Here is an 18,805-nt window from a genome sequence, read left to right on the forward strand (position 1 = left end):
ACTTGAGTAAGGCAAGTACACTGCTAGGCATGAGATTTGACTAAGGCAAGACTCGTGCTCAGCAGTGTACTCCCCTTAGCTCTCCCAAAATTGGCAAAATACGGAATCTGGGAGGGGCTGGTTGGTGGTGGTGGTTGTATACAACCAAGTATAGCTATAGCTAGTAGGTGGTAGTAGATATCTTCCCAATTGGTTATGAAAACCACAGTCGGTAAAACTCCCCTCCATTGGATATCACAGCCAATGATTGGCATGGGAAAGGGAGGTGTTTGACTCTTGCATAAGACTCTCGATAGCTTGACTTCCCTGATTGGAGTTCTCCTCGATAACTCTGCACTCTGCACAACTCTGCACTCTCCACTGTACCTCGCATCTATTGTGAGCCTGGTGGAGAAATTTAATTTATTAGATTATTTCTCAATATAATTACATACAGTGGAAAATATGATGATGCTAGAGGCTATTACATACATGGCCCATCAATCTTCAAAATGACTGTTATGACAAATAAAAACCTTCACACCCCTCTTGTTTCCCGATGAAGATCACAGGCAGAGGTACTTGAAAGAGGGGATTTTAGCTGCTAATCAGAAATAATGCTGGATCCCACCACCCAGAAATCTGCAGTTGCACTCAGTAAAAGCTCTTCTCAAAGTTCGCAAAATGGGAGTACAAATTAGGGGAGCATACTGTTTCGCTCAATACGGGCCTAAGCAGTAGCGGATACAGAGAAACTCGAGAGGAGGCGCAAAATATTTCATGAGAACTTTTATTGGAATGTAAAATAAGTCGCATTCAAAGTTTGAGAGAGTTTCATTTAAGCTGTTTACACAAATACAAAAGACAACGGTTTTTAATGCTAAAAAAGTTACAATTGTGCTTCTGCTATCTTGGGCAATACAGGTGGCCCCGCAAGAAGGGAACGCATGCCTCAAGCGCCCCCAATATGTATCCGCCACCCCCTGAGGATAGAAGTCTCAAAACTCGAATATTTTGGCTCTGAGATGACATTTTTGTCTTAAAAAGGGCATTTTGGAAGCGAGCTACTACTGTCGTATGCTATGTCAGAAGGTATCTCTGTAAATGGTATCATTGGAATTTGTTTACATTTTTCCTCGTGTTATTAAGCTCTCGTGCTTTGCTGACTACTCACTGGTCACCCTATATTGTCCCTCCCTACAACGGTTGCCTAGTCGTAATGCACCCCCTGCACTCATCCTTTCTACCTGAGTATTTCCCCAAGCAATGGGAAACAATGTGTTGAGAAATAGGGTGAGTAGTTCTCCTCCAATGGCAACAGCTCCTGGAGCCCAATTGTGTATGTTTTCCCTGCACAAAAATTCAAGCATAAACTTATGCTGTCAGCCATATACATATCTTTTTATTCCTTTTTTCCTATTACCTTACCTCATGGGAGTGGCTTTGCCTCATTAAAAAAGTGTGAAGGTGGGGCTCAAGTGAGGAGGGGCGCTCAATGGAGTGGTGCTTGTAGTTTAACTTTAGGTAAATCCGGTCCTGGACACCCTTGTTAAAAGGTAGTTTTCTTTATCAAAGAAAACGAAAGGTATTGATTGCGATTCGATACCCACCATTATTGTGTTCATAATGTGCAAATTATTTGGTTTTAGATATCCCAGTTTAGATGAATGTTAACTGTCCATGTTAACCTCAATTGAAAAAGGCCAGATGTGCCCATGTGATGTCACAGGGACCTAGATGCTGTACGTTTAGTCAGGAGTTTTACATTGTCTGAGATTACCAATGCATACATGTGGTACAGAGCTCAGGGAAACATCTCTTAATAATCACCAATATTAATTACCTAAGGGTAGAAAGTTTCCTTCGTTTGATAGGGTATTAATAATCCTTATTTAAGCTAAGCGCTACCTGCTAGCAGCCTGTATGGTAGCGACGTTCATAGCCTTGCACCAAGGTGGCCTCACAAGGTGGCAGCCGGAACCAGAACGATGTCACAGGAGTTTTTCCCAGCATTCACACTTAGCTCTCACGTCTTTGCAGGCTTCAAAATTTTCACTTTTCATTTAGTTGTGAAAAATGGATATCATCATATAAAAATCTAAAAGCGTGAAATACATACTCCAGGAGTTATAATCTTTCGATTAAGGCAGTTAAAAAAAATAGGAAACCACTCTATTGTTAGTAGTTGGAATGCATCACATCAAGGATTGCTAGCCCTCAACCAGAACAGCTGATATTCTCTTGTAAGCCATGTAGTGTAAGGACATTATAAAAAAGTGCAAGGATAATGGAAAAGAGTTGGAACTTCGCCTGAGAAACGAGCTAAATGAATGACAAAATTAATTCTATTTAACATTAATAAGCTGGTAAATGTAAAAAGAGGTAAGGTTTATTCAAGGTTATCAACGGTATTCTCACTGGCATTTCTTCATGATAAATCACAATAAAACTGTAATAATGAGTTTATTATACATATAAAAACAGGCCTGAGAAATATTAACGATTCACAATGTAAAACTTAATTTGTACACCCATTACCACAGTTTATTAACATATATGTAATAGCAAATTTATTTATCTGATTATTATAAACAACCTTTTGCATGGTGATGAAAATCATAATACACGTTTAACATTGGTGAACAGCTTTTAATGATCTATCATGGCTGTCAACTATACTTGACTTACTGTTCAAATATAAAAAGACAAAATCCAATAACATTTCAAACAATATGAGAAATACATATCATTCACTTGAAAAATAATACTATGAGCAAGGTGTTTCTATTGGTACATTGGACTTTTGCTTTGCTGAAACAACTGAAACATTACCATCTTTTATATTCTCCAATATCAAAGCAAATTAACACAATAAACCCGTATGGAGGAAATGCATAATGTCTTACAGTTACTGTACTAAATACAACTATTTGTCTGGGACATCAGGTCATAAATGCTTGTTGAGCTGCAATCTTTTCATCTCCCAAGGGAGTTTGAAGTACATGCATAATTGTCTTATATTATCTGCTTTCATGCTCAAGGCACTACAGTATAATGTCTCCTCTTCAACACTATGCCAACATGTACTGCATCAAATCTTGATATCCCATTGTCCCTAAGCCAGAGGGATACCCTGATGCCCTTGTAGTCTGTGAAGAATGCTTATGAGGATAGCCTAAAGAACATTAATACAGACATTGTCCTCTTTGGTTCAGCATGATTACCTACGTTTTATTCCAGAATGTTACTCACATTTTTGCCACAAAAATAACACCATAAACATGGTTGGAGCTCTGAAATCATCCACTAAGTTACCCATGGTCTGAAATAAAACCCTCTCAAACCAGTTTTATGACTTTTTTGAACTTCATTTAAGGCCCAAATAATCTATCGAAAGTATGTAATGTTGCAAAGAGCCAGGATAGTAAAATAGCGAATTTTGGAATTTAAAAAAATCAATGCATTTTTGAATTACACACCTCAATAAAACTCTTCCTATTCTGCTATTGGATTACATTTCAATGGCCTAATTGAGCAAAGGAGGTTCAAACCCCCCTCACATATTTGGACATATCCTCTCAAAAGTGTACTCCACCTAAATTGAAACCCAAAAATTTATCTGGCTGCAGCCTTGTGATTTACTTGCTGTTAAAATCAATGAAAATAAAAAAATATACTCCATAAATATTTAGCTCTAATTGAAGCTGATAATTAGACTGCCACTGAAAATTCTACGCTGAAGAAGAACTTTCCCTGACTTTCGTCTGAATAGTTGAGAATAAGAATTTTTCAATGAATAAAAGTAACTTTAAGTAGGGATCCTTGACCGCTAATTTGATTTAAAATTGAGTATTCCATTTTGGGCAAAAGTACAAAAAAATGTTAATTTATTAAATTGATTTCAGACAATTTCAGAACAAATTGGTGGCAGCATCTGAGGTCTCACCTAATTATAATTTTTTATAATGATATATGCCTCTTAAGTAACTAAAAAATAAGGAGCAGACGAAGAAGCCAGTGGAGATGAGAACCTATTTTGCATTATTGTAAAATGATGTTGGCTCATGAAGCTGGAAAAAAAACCTTCAGTTGGAATAATAATACATTTTCAATCACAAACACGAGAAAAAAAGGAAATACATCCTTGGGACTTAATATCTGCAATATTGCAACAGCTCCAAACAACTTGATCTCAAATTTCAAAGATGAGCAAGTTGTGTGATACGTGACAGACATTTAAAGATATTGAAAGGTAAATTATTATAATGGGATTATCTGAAAGAAGAACAGGCTTAAGATTCCATACAAACCAAAATATACTTAAAGCCCATACAGCTCATAAAATACTTTGAACCCTATTTATCATTCATTTTGCCCACTTTTTCCAGAAAGTGTGGCCAGCCACTTCTGCTGCTTCATTACAACGAGCGTCTCTTGAAGTCCCTTGTGTTGTTAAATAACCTACTTAACACTTCTCCATCACATATCAGCACCTTAGTCTGCAGAGGAAATCATCTGACCAGAGTTTCTTAGATAATTTCGCAATCCTCCTATTGCTTGATCTGCAGTGATGAATCAGGAACCACGCACTCAAGCCTCGGGATCAGCATCCGAGGATGCAGCATCACTAACCACATTTGTCGGTGAAACGGTTTGATGCCTATTTTCTAGGAGAGAATAACTGTCCCTTAGGATAAGGAGCCTATGCTGTCCATTAACAATGAAACTACTCCCACGGCGTAATGTCTGTTTCCCTCGCTCTATGTTCTCTGGGGTGAAAACCACGTCTCGATATGCACCAGCCAAAGCCACAAGCAGGAAGAGGGACCCCACTGCTATGATTCCATAAATCACGAGGGGTGCCGCTATGTCGGAGAAGGTCGTTGCCAAGTAAATCCACCAATGTATTTCATTTGTGAGGTGTGCGACGCCCTGAAAGGAGAAAGGATAGTTATCAGGCAGGGCAGTGGCATAACTAGGAATATGCTTTGGGGGGGATGAGAGAGCTTTGGGGGGAGATATGGGGGTTTTGGGGGGATGTGGGGGTTTAGTGGGGGCTACCCCCCCAGAAAATGGGGATTTCAGGAATTTTTTTTAAAAATTACCGTATAAGCGTGTGTAAGAGGCGCACACGTGTAAGAGGCGCACCCCTATTTTGAGGAAGGAAGCTTTAAAGAAAAAAAAATTTGCGGCATTTTTTTTTATCCTATCGTGCGGTGTTGCATACGTATGCCTGGAATTTCGACAGTTATCGAAATTTCCTCTTTCAGTACTATTTGAAAGAGGAAATTTTGATAACTGTGGCGGTAATAGCGGCATAAGAGGGAGTAGAAAGAGTTCCGATCCTCTCTTCGCGTACCGCATTGCTCTACGTTGCTTGTCCTACTCACGAACAATTTTGTTTAAAAGCTCTCGCAGGAGTATTGCAATAGAATTGCAGCCGTTGAAATTTTTAAGGCAAAACACAACAGGCACATAGCATGAACCTTCCCAAGAGATTGGACAACAATCGGGGCAATCTGAGCGCCGTAGGATAATGACCACGTCGTAGATTTAAGGCCCCTTGCACACGCACCGATTTTGGACGGCCGGTAAAATATCGGCCGTCCACATTCCAATAGTGAACAATGGGAGAGCATTGGAGCTTGCACACGTACCGAACACGCGCCGGCACCGGCAAAATGCCGGTTAGCTGCCGGCCATTGTCACTGTGGATCGCCGGCGCCGGCTCAAAAACATAGCAACTTATCGTTTGACCGGTAAAAATCCGGCGTGAGTGCAAGCATCGCTTCGCCGGTAAAATATCAGCCGATATTTTACCGGCCGTCCAAAATCGGTATGTGTGCAAGAGACCTGACGGAACTACACTCGGCCCTCCATCAGCCAATGCCTCTGCCGTTTTTTTCCTTTCCGAGACTCCACAGGAAAATAGGAAATTATTATTATTATAGGAAACAGGGGACCAATAGAAACGTGTTTCATCCCTACCCCATCTCATCAACTGACCTTTTTCAGTCTACCAGTTTCAATTCTCCGAGTTTCTGGAGGTCAAATGCTAGGTGAGTCACCTTCTGAGCTCGAAGATATCTCGATATCTTTCAGTAATTGTATGACACGCACGAGGCTCTAAGAAGAATTAGACCTAACGCGACGTATATCTGACAGCATTTAAGTTTTTTGAGCTCTAATTGATTTACACAAAGATTTATAGCTAAAACAAGGCTACTAATATTCAGCATAGTCCTAACAGCACAATTTCGGAAGAAACAAGCGTAGCATAAGCGCTTTCAAACAAGACGAGACGGACTGGAAACTTAAGGCAACGCAATCTGCGTACGTCACATTGCTGCGCCTTCGCCCCTTCGCTTTAAAGGCAACGACGTCACATGCAAGATCGGACGTGTTCTTCCCTTGCTCCTTCGCTCATAGCCTCGTAGCTTGAAATACGGAGGGGAGGGAGCGCGCTCCTTCCCCTCGACCTCTCCTTCAGCGCTAGTCCAACAATGAACATACTCGTTCGAATTTTTTAAACCGTAGGTTTTGACACCAATATAATTTTCAGGTTCAAAAATCCTCATATTAGCGTCTGAAGATAATTTTTGAAAAATCGGGGGCTCAGCGCAATGGAAATTGCTCGGCAAGACAGATGTTCACTAGGTATATTAACTAGGTATGTCCTTCAAAACTACGCGTTTCTATACGTTAGATAAGCGATTACTACATGCAGTATAAATGCCGTGGGATGCTCACTCGTGGCAGTAAATTTAGCGCGCGTTCCGGAGCGAATCACCCCGCGCGATCTTTTCAATGTTCACCTCTGGGGTACCGACGTGACGGCGCGATGCTTACAAGAAATTCAAACAGGTGCATTTTAAAAATACGTCACTAAGGGAGAAACTCCCCTGCCTGCCGCTTAATTTTGACCCAGGGTTTCAGATGACTGACTCACGCTAAAAACCAAGGCCACTCAGTTCCCCTTGGACTTGCGACCGGTAGGGGAGGGGGGGGGGGAAGATAAGAAGTTTGTGTAAGAGGCGCACCCCCATTTTTGGCTGCAATGTCTGGGAAAAAAAGGTGCGCCTCTTACACGCGCTTATACGGTACATGCCTGAAAATGCATTTTATATCATTTTGGCACTTGAAATTTAACTTTTAGCAGATGCAGTTGTTATATATCAAATCCAGACAAGATTTTCAAATAATTTTTTGATTTTGATTGAAGGCTTTGGAGAAGGATACGTCCCCTCATCCCCCCCCCCATAGTTACACCACTGAGGCAGGGGAACATAGGAATTGTACGGAAAAAGAGAGACAATAGGAAAATAGAGATGCTGGCTTGGATGGCTACAGTTAAAAAGATTCGGAACATATAAGACAATTTAGTCACAGGTGAATCTGAAATGCAATGATCAAATTATATTCATGGCCTAAGAAAAAATCGAAGAGGATTTAATTAGCTCAGACTAATTTTTATCAAGCTGTGAATCACAAATACTAGATCCCTTTCAGGAACTGCCTACTTTTCTGTCTTGTGCTGGAAAATTTTAAATCTAGGATGGTACCTATGTTCCATTTAATACTATTTGTGAAGTCTTTACTATTTTGCAGACTGAGCAGAGGTGGATGAAGGTATGAGGGGCATCTGCCTACACCCCTAAATTTCTGGAAAATTGAAATGATAGTACTTTTAACCCTCTAAGTGCTATCCTTCTTCCTGAGGTACTGGCAAGAAATGTGGAGTGTATTTTCATAAAATGAAATGTAGCAACTACGAAAAAAAATAACTATAAAGCTATTTTATTACATATATACATACATATGTGTTTTTTTAATTGATGAAGTTAAACTGGTTATTATTGACAAAATATTTTTATGTTTGCTGAAATAAGTTATAGCAATGTAATAAGTTATAGCAAATTAAATAATGGACTACGTAAGAGCCATTATATTGGCCCACCACACTTTTTACCTGTGCAGCAAAAGCCGATACATCGGCTCGGCACTCTAAAAGGGTTAAAGGCTGCTCTTCAATGTTAGATTTTATTTTACCAGATTGACAGTCAATGTTAAAAAATAATTGATGAACATCTAAAAGCCACTTGTCAATGCATATCAGACCTCAGACGTGTTATCGCTGTGAGGTAGTGCATACCTCCAAGGCACTGCGATAAATTATGATCCCACCTCAACTGTAACCTATAGGTATTAATATTGGGATAGCTATAGCTATCATATGAATATATTCATATTTTGTGCACTCATGGTTTTGAAAGTGGTGCAATTGCATTGGTGGATTAAAAGGAGCCTTCCTACCTTACACCTGGCCAAATGCTTGGAATTCAGAAAGTTGTTGATTGTTTAATTATGTGCGACAAATATCAATTTGACATCAGATTCTGAAGTCCTTTTCATATCATATTATATGTAGTCAGGTAAGATATCCTTTTATTGTCAGTTTTGTATCACTTTGACATCAGCTTCTTAAGTCCTTTTTATATCATATTATAGTCAGGTAAGATATCCTTTTATAGTCAGTCATATATCACTTTGATATCGGCAGCATACGTCACTTATATATCAGCAAATGTTATCATTTTTGACCAAATGCCGATATCGGCAGTCGATATCATTTTGACTAATAAGTGATTTTTAATGATGTAAAAGTGATATCAAGCTGATATCAGTATGCTGCTAGGGTAGTATTGAATGAGGTAGTACTGAGGAAAGTAAGAGAGAGTAGAAGTCTAATGAAAACTGTAAGGATTAATTTAATTAGCCACATTTTATTATGCATGATGGTCTGATGATGACATTCTGGAGATACAAGTATAGTAAGGATACAAATTGAGGTGGCAAGGTTAGAAAAGGAGGAACTCAGGTAAAATACATGGAACAGTTATTGAAGGATGTGAAAGTGAAAAAATGATTAATTGTGAAAAGATTAGGTGATAAGAAAACTGAGTGGAGAGCTGGGACAAACCAAACTAAGGATTGCGGATGATGATGGCAAGGGATAAATTAAATATCCACCAGCTAGTTTTAGCTTAATTCAGAAAGGAGTAAAGGAAATTAAACATAAAATCCATACCACAATGATAAACACACACATATCGGTTGATAGTCTTATTCCTGCATGGTTATTACCTCTAATTTTCTATTGTGTATTTCAGCTGCAGAAAGATTATATGTAGTATTAAGATTATTCTGTTTTTTATAAATAATACTTATTATGCATTTGAACATTTAATAAGTTCATTTGGAAACCAAAACTTACCTCTTCAACCCAAATAATCGGGAACACAATGTCTGGGAACTTAGCCACCGCTTGAATTCCAGTCACCTTTTCCACTTTGAGGTTCATCTGCACTCTGACCTGAGCTTCAAGTGGCACACCAAGTTTCTAAAAAAAATAAAATTACATCATCCCATTATGGACTTTTGTACAGGAAAACATGGAATCATCCCCAAGTAAGTGGCCCCAAGTTGAATTTAAGAACAAAAATAAAAAACTAAAAAAAGACTTATTTTACGAGGTCTGGCTGACACAGTGATTTGAAATTTGAATGCTAAAACAGGGACTTGACTATAGAGACACATACTTAGATAGAAGGTTCATCTTTTTATCTCACTTGTGAAGAAATTTCGCATGCATGGTTCAACATTTGAGAATGATATCTTTTCAATGAATAAAAGAACCTAACTTTATGTAGGAATCCTTGACCGCTGATTTGAGTTAAAATTGATAAGTTCCTATAATTAGCACAATAAAAAATTTCAATTCATAAAAATGCTTTCAAAGAAAAGTTCCGAATATATATGGAAGCACCTGAGGTTTCATACCTCAGGCTCTCCATTATCATATTTATATAACGATAATTGCAGAAGAATAACTAAAAAATGAGGAGCAAACCAAAAGCATCAATATGGGTACATTTCAATCAGCTAACTTACTTGTGAACTTTTATATTGAAATAACATTAGGGAAAGAAGAGTAGGATGTTAGTAAAAGAAGTCTCTGGTCAATACACTTAAGGGCCAGTGTGAAAAGGCCCATCAGAGGAAGGGGGGAGAAGAGAAGAAATGGCCCCAAAGGCCTTGAGACCCTTAGGCAATTGCATACACTAGCCATACTGGAAATCTGGATTTGTATGGGTTACAATTTCACTCACCGGTTGAATCTTAAAGTAGGTTTCATGTTTCTTTTGGTCTGGCTCCAGTCCTTCAACAGCATCGAGAAGCTTAGGGTCGGCTCGATAGAAGTGAGGGAATGACAAGTACACGGGAGCCTCTGTGAACAAAAAAGAACATACAGTGTTAAATGAGAGCACGGCATGGAAAGGAACATCAATTTTCAATAAAACAAGCAGATTTCTCCCTAATATAAGGATGGGAGAAAAAGGAAGTCTTCGAGCTAAAATATTCTTTAATTTTACTATTAATAGATTTAATGATTCCAATTAAAAGCCATCATGAATTTCAGCTAGCTCAGAGCAGGAGCCGGAGCAAGGCACAAGCAGGGCCGTATCCAGGATTTTGTTCTTGGGGGGGGCACAAAGATACCTCGTAATACAAAACGAACACAATGATAATGGGACTTTATTTAACTCTTCCATATATTTAAGGGTCTGGGGGAGGGGGGCACGTGCCCCCGTGCCCCCCCTAGATCCGTATATGATACGTATAATAAACAGTACATCGGCAATAAGATTCTTACCGTATTGGCACGGCGCGATATTTTGCAGACCGGATGGAGGGCACTCCCCATTCTCTCCTGGGCAGAAGCATCCGTTCTCTGGCCGCACGCTTGGGTCTGCAAAGACATCCTCTGGAGGCGTGTAGTGTCCCACCGAGATGCCCTCCTTGGCCTCATTGCCGCGGAACTGCAGCGGCAGCACCCGGCAGAGGTCCTTGTCCCACACGTTGACCACGTCCTCGTGAGTGAAGTGGCGAGGGGGGAAGAAGGACCCCTCGGAGGCGCGGAGGGAGTCGCAAGGGTGACGGTCCCACATGGGCAGCCGGTCAAGCCCATTGAGGCGGTTCATGAGGCCGAACTCCGTCATCGAAGAGTGTCCCGTGAAGATGGTGGTCACGTCGTTGATGGTGCCATTGCGCTGCGGAGTAAAGAACGTGGGAAATCGGTCACAAATTCGAAGGGGAAGGTGTCAACAATGAGCATGGAGGTAATTTGACTTGTTGCTTTCGAGGAGAATGATTTTCAAGAGCTGCCGGGTCACCACGGCCTTCAAACGTTTCTACATCTACATAATACACTGCAGGCCACCTCCAGGATGTTTGGCAGGAGGTGATCAATACAGTGCCTTGTTTTGCCACTTTTTAGAGTAGTGCATCGTAAAACCCGGCAAAAGTTAAGTTTAATCGGATGGTATTTCAAATATGATTTTTTTTAACAAATCGGTCTATATCTACCGTTCACCATTTTGCCTTAAAATTTCGAAATTTTTAACGAAAAACGTAAAAAATGTATATAATTTAAATTTTGTTGGAGCGAGCACTCGTTTTTTGCACGGGGGTATAACTTTGGACTTTGATTGATATTTTAGACCAAATACGTCAACTATATTTCTTAAAATTATCGAGGAAATGACCTTTTATCATGTCCCCGAAAGTAGTTTTGTGGGGTAGGCAACACAAAACACACCGTCTCATTTTACGCTTTGCATGCGATAAATGACGTATGATACGCTATGATGCGATAAATGTCGATCGCTGATCAGTCACCAGTAAGCGGCATGCAGGAGGAAAGTGGTGTAGACAGAAATTTAGTTCGGGGGGTGGGTCCAAAACCAGGGGGAAAACTTTTGATAAACAGGGTACTAATTAGAGGGTTATAAACTATTTTTACACTTTTCACAATCGAAAAAAACTTCCTTTGTCAAAGAAATCTTTTGCAAATTTAGTATCTTCACATTTTGTTTTCTTTTATGAAGGAAAGTAATTGTATTGTAATATTTTGATGGGGGTCCGGACCCCCCAGATCTTAGCTACGCCACTGCAAGAGGACCGCCGCATGCACACCACAAGGCCATAAAATATCACGCATATTAACAAAAAAAAACGATCACATTCATGAAAATGCAAAACTTACCAACAATTACTTTTTTCCTACAGCAAATCCATCCAAGATTAGGCAATGGAAAAAAGCAACGTTTCGGCTATGGACGCCCGTCAGTAAATGGGATTGCTAACCAATATTTTTTACTGTCTATTGCGATGCCTACGTTTTACGCGGTGTATGAAATTGCACAACTGATGATGATATTTGGAGGAGGCGACCGACAGCTGAGGTCATTTGCGCCATGAGGGAAGGGTAGGTAAGGAAGGGTGGAGAGAAACCCGGCGTCGGCATTAGCCTGCTCTTAACGAAAGGCGCCAAGGGGACCACGGCTTAACGTCCCATCCGACGGACGGAGTGTTGCGCTTGAAATGTCCTCCACACAACATTCAAGCAGGGATCGGGCAGTCTCTGAAAATTCTCTGCTACTGCCGAGATTTGAACCCGAGCCCGCCGGGTGGGAAGCCAACACTCTAGCCACCACACCCACCCGATCCCCAATTGCACAACTTCTAGCTGTATATTTTTCTCCATTGGTCGTGCAATCATTTTAGAATTAGAGCGGGGGCTACTTTGTCACCCTGTGACCATGCATTCGCGCAGTGGCTTAACTAGGAATATGCATTGGTGGGGGATGGGTTGGACTGGGGTGGCGACCCCTACCCCCCAGGCAAAATCTGTTAAAATATTTGAAAACTGAAATAAATTTTACACCGTTTTGGAATTAAAAATTGGACTTAAGCATATGCAGTTATTATACGTAAAATAGTCAATAATTATAAATATTTTTTAATTTTTCTGAGGCTTTGGGGGGAGAGATCTATCCCCACGTTCCCCCATAGTTACGCCACTGCATTCGCGAGTAACTAGATGAAATTCACGTTTTTACATGATGCATTTCGAAAAGCACATTCCTGCATACTTTAGATTGAGCAATTACATGCTCCATGTAAAATGGGCTTTAAAGAGTTTGACAAAGAAAGATATACCGTATTTTTCTTCGTTTCGATCCGTCACGCATCGTCGACTTATCGAGCTATTCGCGGAGAAAAATCGACGGCCTTAAGATCCCTTCGCATAAAAGTTGATGACATCACGCACTCCTACCGAACGTGCCACCGATTCTCAGGCGCTCCTCGTCCTCGGGCATCGTTCTCGAGCGGCTCGTTCATGTCCACAATAAAGAGGGGGATTATTTCCCTCGATGAGCGGTTTACCCTGACAGTGGCGCAGCGAGGGGGGGTTTTGGGGGATAAACCCCTCCCCCCCGGAGCTCAGAGAAACTTTAAAGATTAATCCATTTTACTTGGTATGGTATTTGGAGGAGGCGACCGACAGCTGAGGTCATTTGCGCCATGAGGGAAGGGTATGGAAGGAAGGGTGGAGAGAAACCCGGCGTCGGCATTAGCCTGCTCTTAACGAAAGGCGCCAAGGGGACCACGGCTTAACGTCCCATCTGACGGACGGAGTGTTGCGCTTGAAATGTCCTCCACACAACATTCAAGCAGGGATCGGGCAGTCTCTGAAAATTCTCTGCCACTGCCGGGATTTGAACCCGAGCCCGCCGGGTGGGAAGCCAACACTCTAGCCACCACACCCACCCGATCCCCTCCATTTTACTTCATTTGATTAATATAATTATAGAAAAGTGTAAGGATTAATAAAATATCCCTCAGAAAGCCGTAAAACTCACCATTTTGAAACATTTATCTTAAAAAATTTCTGGGGCTGGGACCCGCACCTCCCTCTTATCCTGGCGGGTATACCACACACACCAGGTCTAGTTGCGCCTAAAACCCCTCCAGCCTTAATTCCTGGCTGCGCCCCTGTACCCTGAAAGTGCGAAAAACGAACGAACCGGAACTCTGACTGACGCCATCAACAGCTGAAAATAAGGCTGTAACTTTAGAGTTACATTATTTTTTGTATCAACCTTACGGGAAAATCGCTGAATGTAACAGGAATATCTCCTCCCGTAAAATCAATCCGACACGCGCCGCAGGTTTTGTAGTGCGGTGTGCCAAACAATGAGGATACATGTTTTGATTTCAATCGTTTGAGATAATTACGGATATAAATTTTTTCAGTTTTGCTCAAATTAAAAAAAAGTCAGAAAGTAAAAAAAATCATGGAAATGTTTGGGGTAGCTAATCGAGTAGAGTACTTCGCACTTGAATTTTGATAATAAGTAGGCACGAGTTTCTTACAAAAAATGAGGTGGTGCACATTCTATCTTTTATTTAAAATTCTAACAAAAATGACCTAAAATTGCAAATCTTAAAAGATTGGCGAAAATTCAGAACAATTTTTCACAGATTTAGTGAAATAACTCCATTATACTCAATTCCTGAGATTTGCCTGACTTGAAGGTCTGAGATATTGAAAAAAAATTGGGATCATCTCTAGTACACAGCAACGAAACTGGCTACAGAGTAGCGCTAACACGAAAATAATGGAATAACGGCTACAACTCAGGTAAATTGAATACAGAAACCTCCACAGAGTTCCAATCAAGTTGCTCAGGATGGCTTGCCGTCTTGCTCGAAGGTGGATGTTGAGGCTGAGGGTATCCCAAAACGTCCAAGAGTAAATAAAATAAGTAATGCGATACTCGTAACATACTAGGATATACAAGTTGTTATTTTAACATCTCGCCTCCCTATCTAATTAACAAATCGCTTCGTTAAAGCTCCGAAATTCGAAAACTCACATCATGAGGTTTCCCAAAGGTCCTGAAGTAAAGAAAATAACGTTTAATGTCGATCTCTAGAGCATAACTGACAATTAGTATGTTATGGTGCCGGAAAGCTGTTCCGGCACTGATTAACAAAAGACGCAATAGTCAAATAACACTTTTACCAATTTTGTTGCCTCAAATTTTCTAATATATATACATTCGCAACCAAAACAAATAAACTTGTAATAAAATTTAAATATCAACTTGTAATAAAAAATAGATTAATATTTCACTTCTAAAAAAAGTTAAGGAATGTGCGTCCTGGCACTGCTAATTTTGCCATGACGTCACTGCTGATAATCTCTATTATTTTAAAATAATACGCATGTTTATGCGTGAGAATTGAAGCATTTGTGGCTTTCACATAGTTTTGTGCAATGGTAGGGCACGCAGACGAAAAGTACGCCAATCGCATTGGACGACATTGGCAGCTTTGTCGATGAGCAGGAGAAGGGGTGAGTAGATACCGAAGTTCGAAGAGCGATGCAAATAAATGTACCAAGTAAAACAACTCTTAGATAGCCATAAAATCATTCTTGCAATATCAAGAAGCCGTCAGGAGAAATTGAAGTTCTTTTACTTTTTTCATAAAACTATGAAACTTAAAACAAAAACGCGCAGTGTTTTCGATCGATTTGAAAAATTTCAAGCGGTCATCAAAGCCACTGACGAAAAACTGTAGCCAGAACATAGCCATAGACAGTAAAACTATTTTTCGAACCACCTTGTTTCGATGTCTTGTGATGTACTTCGTCTCTTATTGCAAGATCATTGTTTATTAGCTCAGGGTACAGAGATGTTGCGTGTAAAAATTTGCAAAACTGATTGTAATCAAGTTTGAGGAAATTTATTGTCTGTTGGGATTTTTTCCTTTAGTAAAACTGAGAAAATAGGTGCGTCATCTTTCATTGCAAAAATAAATGTTTATGTTCTCATGCGACACTCACCCCGATGAGCAGGCCCATCTTGCTCATAGGCCGCCGGTGCCTCGGGAAGAATCGGTAGGCGAGCGTGAGCAGCGTGTCGTCGTATCCGAAGGCCAGCTGCTCCGGAGTGACGCGCACGAACGGTTCCATCTTCATTGAGCGCAGCATCAGGGAAAGACCCATGCGCACGATCCGCGGCAACTCCTTGCTCTGAGTCGACAGCGTCTATCATGAAGAAAGACAGTCATACGGTCACACTAGAAACAGCTCTCCCATGAAACGAATATTTTCATGCTTAATGGTGTGGATTGGGTACGCCAATTTGATTAGAACGGTATCCAGGGGCGGTCTGGTTGATTGGGGGCCCTCGGCTGGGGCTCATGACGGGGCCCCCGGTACCTAGGGGGATTCGGGGGTCCTCCTTCAGGAATAATGTTTAAGAAATTACATGCCTAGAAATGGATTTAGACGCTATTCTGGCACTCAAAAAGATAAAAGTTAACAAAAATAGCAGTTTCTTAAGAAAAAATATAATCAAAAGTGAGTATTTCACAGTTTATAAAATTTAATACAGCATTATGGTTCAATTATCTATTATTTAGTGTATTATTTCTTTGAAACTGCGCTGAAATCTAAAAATAACTCTAAAATAGCCTTTTCAAATAATCCTTTCAAAAAGGAATCAAGTTATTTTTTATCTTCTGACAACTTTATTTTATTTTTTTAATAATCTTATTACAGAGAGTATGTTATAAATAAAGCAACCAATGAAAACGTAGAATTTTATAACGGCAAAAAAATTTGGTTCAAGTACTCTTGAGTCTTTTTATTACACTTTTCATATTCGCTTACCGATATACGCGAGCTTTGCGGAGGCCCCCTAGGCTCGGGGCCCTCGGCGATCGCCGACCTGTCCAGACCGCCCCTCACAGTATCTTTGTCAATGAGCAGAGGAAATGGTGAGTAGATGGAGGAGATAATGAAATTCGAAGGATTATGAAAAAGTCTACGCCACGCCACGAAGCCACGAGGTGCGTTCTTTCTTTTCAACACTCATTTTCAGTCACTGTTATGGGTCGTGTAAATACCCAGGGGATTGGATATTATTTTTCTCAAACGATCACTCAAGGAAGAGTTCTCCTGCTAAACGAATATATTATCTATATATTCATGCTTAGTTGTACAGATCGGTTTACTTAAATTTCACCCATGGCCGAATTAGGCTTTATTTGGAACTGTATAGAACTTAATCAAGCCGTAGGTCCTAGATTGATCACAAAAAGAACTTTTGCATAAAAGAACTCATCACTTCTGCTCGACCGATCTTGTTTCAGGACGAATTACTTAATTTTAACTTAATCTACCGCATTGAAAGTTTAATACTATATTGGGAAGAATTAAGTCAGCATCTGCCTGTATCTAAAAATTAAAAATTTGACCTCTGTAACTTTTCACGGCAAAATTTTCATAATTTCGATATATCTGCTGGTAAATTTTGGCAATGGTCCACTCTTTGCAATACTTCGAAAATTCCAATGTGCTTGCGTAACTTTTAAAAGAGCCATAAGTCGCATGTAAGAAAAAATACGGACGATAGATCTTATTTTAAGAATGACTTATTTTTGACTATTACAAAAAATATTTTATATGATACATAAGTTACGAACTATTTTAATTTAAAATAATGAAATACACTTGAAAATCCTCTCTCGAGTGTAACCAGCATTGATTTACCTATCGCCGTTAAATTTAAATGACTCTTTTAAGAGAATTGGCGTGTAAATAGTAAATACCAGAGTACTTGTGGATTTTGAGTAATAACGAGTTAAAATATCATATGCATTTTATAAAGAGCTATAATTACTCGGGTAATTCACCGTCCCAATTCTTTGTTCACAGATCTCGAAATAAAAAGTGTTAGATGAATGATTAAAAAATAAGTGAAAAAATGGGAGAAAATTATCTTTTCCAAAAAATGGCTGTTTATCTAAAAATTGTTGACAAAAGGATAAAAATTATCAAGAACTATCCTCGCATTGCAATACATATAAGGATACATCAACTTCAATGTACGATATGTAAGGATTTTTCTTTGGGATGTGAAATTGAGTTGCCTACTCACCAGGAGGGGAATGTTTGGGACGACAACCGTTGTGTCGCGGCTTCCAGAAGACAACTCCGGGACGAAGTGCAGGATCTTTTTGTGTTGGAAGGTGACCGTATTGTTTTCATGGAACGCGATGTTCACCTTCTCCATGTCTTCCCTGTGGAATGAAGAACAGATTAATTGTAGATAAGGACAACTAGATGTAAATTACTAAAAAGCTAAATGTGTATGGAGTCTCATTAAGGGGCTAGATTTGCGCAGCAACTATGCTATCCATAACAAGTACGAGATTGCTTTTCTCTGTTTCCTAACTCTTGGAAGATAACTTATTTCATAAAAGACATTCTTCGATGCTAGAAAGAGAATTTTGGGTGCATAGTTGAAGATTTAATAGTGCATAGTAATAGTTGAAGATTTCACATATAAAATACTTTTCATAAAAAAGTTTTCCAACCTTTAGAGCCCACTGTGGTTTATTAAAACTGATGAGTTATACATATTCATTTAACAGTTGTAATGTGACTTCACTTCACTATATACATTGGCTAATTTCATTAAAATTAGTAGTTAAGGTGCTTTTGCACTATACTTACAATGGACATCACATTTTTTTTACGCATATCTTACAGAAATTTTCAAATTAAAAAATTCTCCTTACAAAAATCATCCGAAATTTTCATATTCACGTTCTACATTGGCGTAAGAGTACATAAAGGCTTGTTTTGAAATACGTATAAAAACGGTGAGAATGTGATGTGATTTCTCGTTGGGACCTTTGGAAAATAAAATTTAAAATATTCAAACAACGAAAGGACGCTAAATAACAAACGTTGTTCGCCCAATAACTTCAGGACTATGGAAAATTTTCCTGAACTAATATCTCGAGGAGATTGGAAGACAATGAATTTGATTTTTAAATAAAATGAAACACCCATAGCATTTAAAACTCCAATATAAAATAGTAATGTTGGTCGATGATGATA

At 39.6% G+C, this 18,805-nt stretch overlaps 1 protein-coding gene across 1 annotated transcript in view; it reads right to left on the reverse strand.

Annotated features, from left to right (window-relative positions):
- Positions 1 to 2,423: 2,423 nt before the first annotated feature.
- LOC124154001 (scavenger receptor class B member 1-like) overlaps positions 2,424 to 18,805 on the reverse strand; it is a 136,608-nt gene continuing 120,226 nt past the window's right edge. Inside the window, exons 4-9 of the mRNA XM_046527468.1 lie at positions 17,838 to 17,979; positions 15,737 to 15,940; positions 10,694 to 11,090; positions 10,149 to 10,267; positions 9,254 to 9,379; positions 2,424 to 4,911 (exon numbers count right to left, since the gene is read on the reverse strand). Coding sequence (XP_046383424.1) covers positions 4,570 to 4,911; positions 9,254 to 9,379; positions 10,149 to 10,267; positions 10,694 to 11,090; positions 15,737 to 15,940; positions 17,838 to 17,979 — 1,330 coding nt within the window. The 3' untranslated portion in view covers positions 2,424 to 4,569. The remainder of the gene's footprint in view (positions 4,912 to 9,253; positions 9,380 to 10,148; positions 10,268 to 10,693; positions 11,091 to 15,736; positions 15,941 to 17,837; positions 17,980 to 18,805) is intronic.

This window comes from Ischnura elegans, chromosome 2, assembly GCF_921293095.1.
Source record: "Ischnura elegans chromosome 2, ioIscEleg1.1, whole genome shotgun sequence".
Taxonomy (NCBI): Eukaryota; Metazoa; Arthropoda; class Insecta; order Odonata; family Coenagrionidae; genus Ischnura; species Ischnura elegans.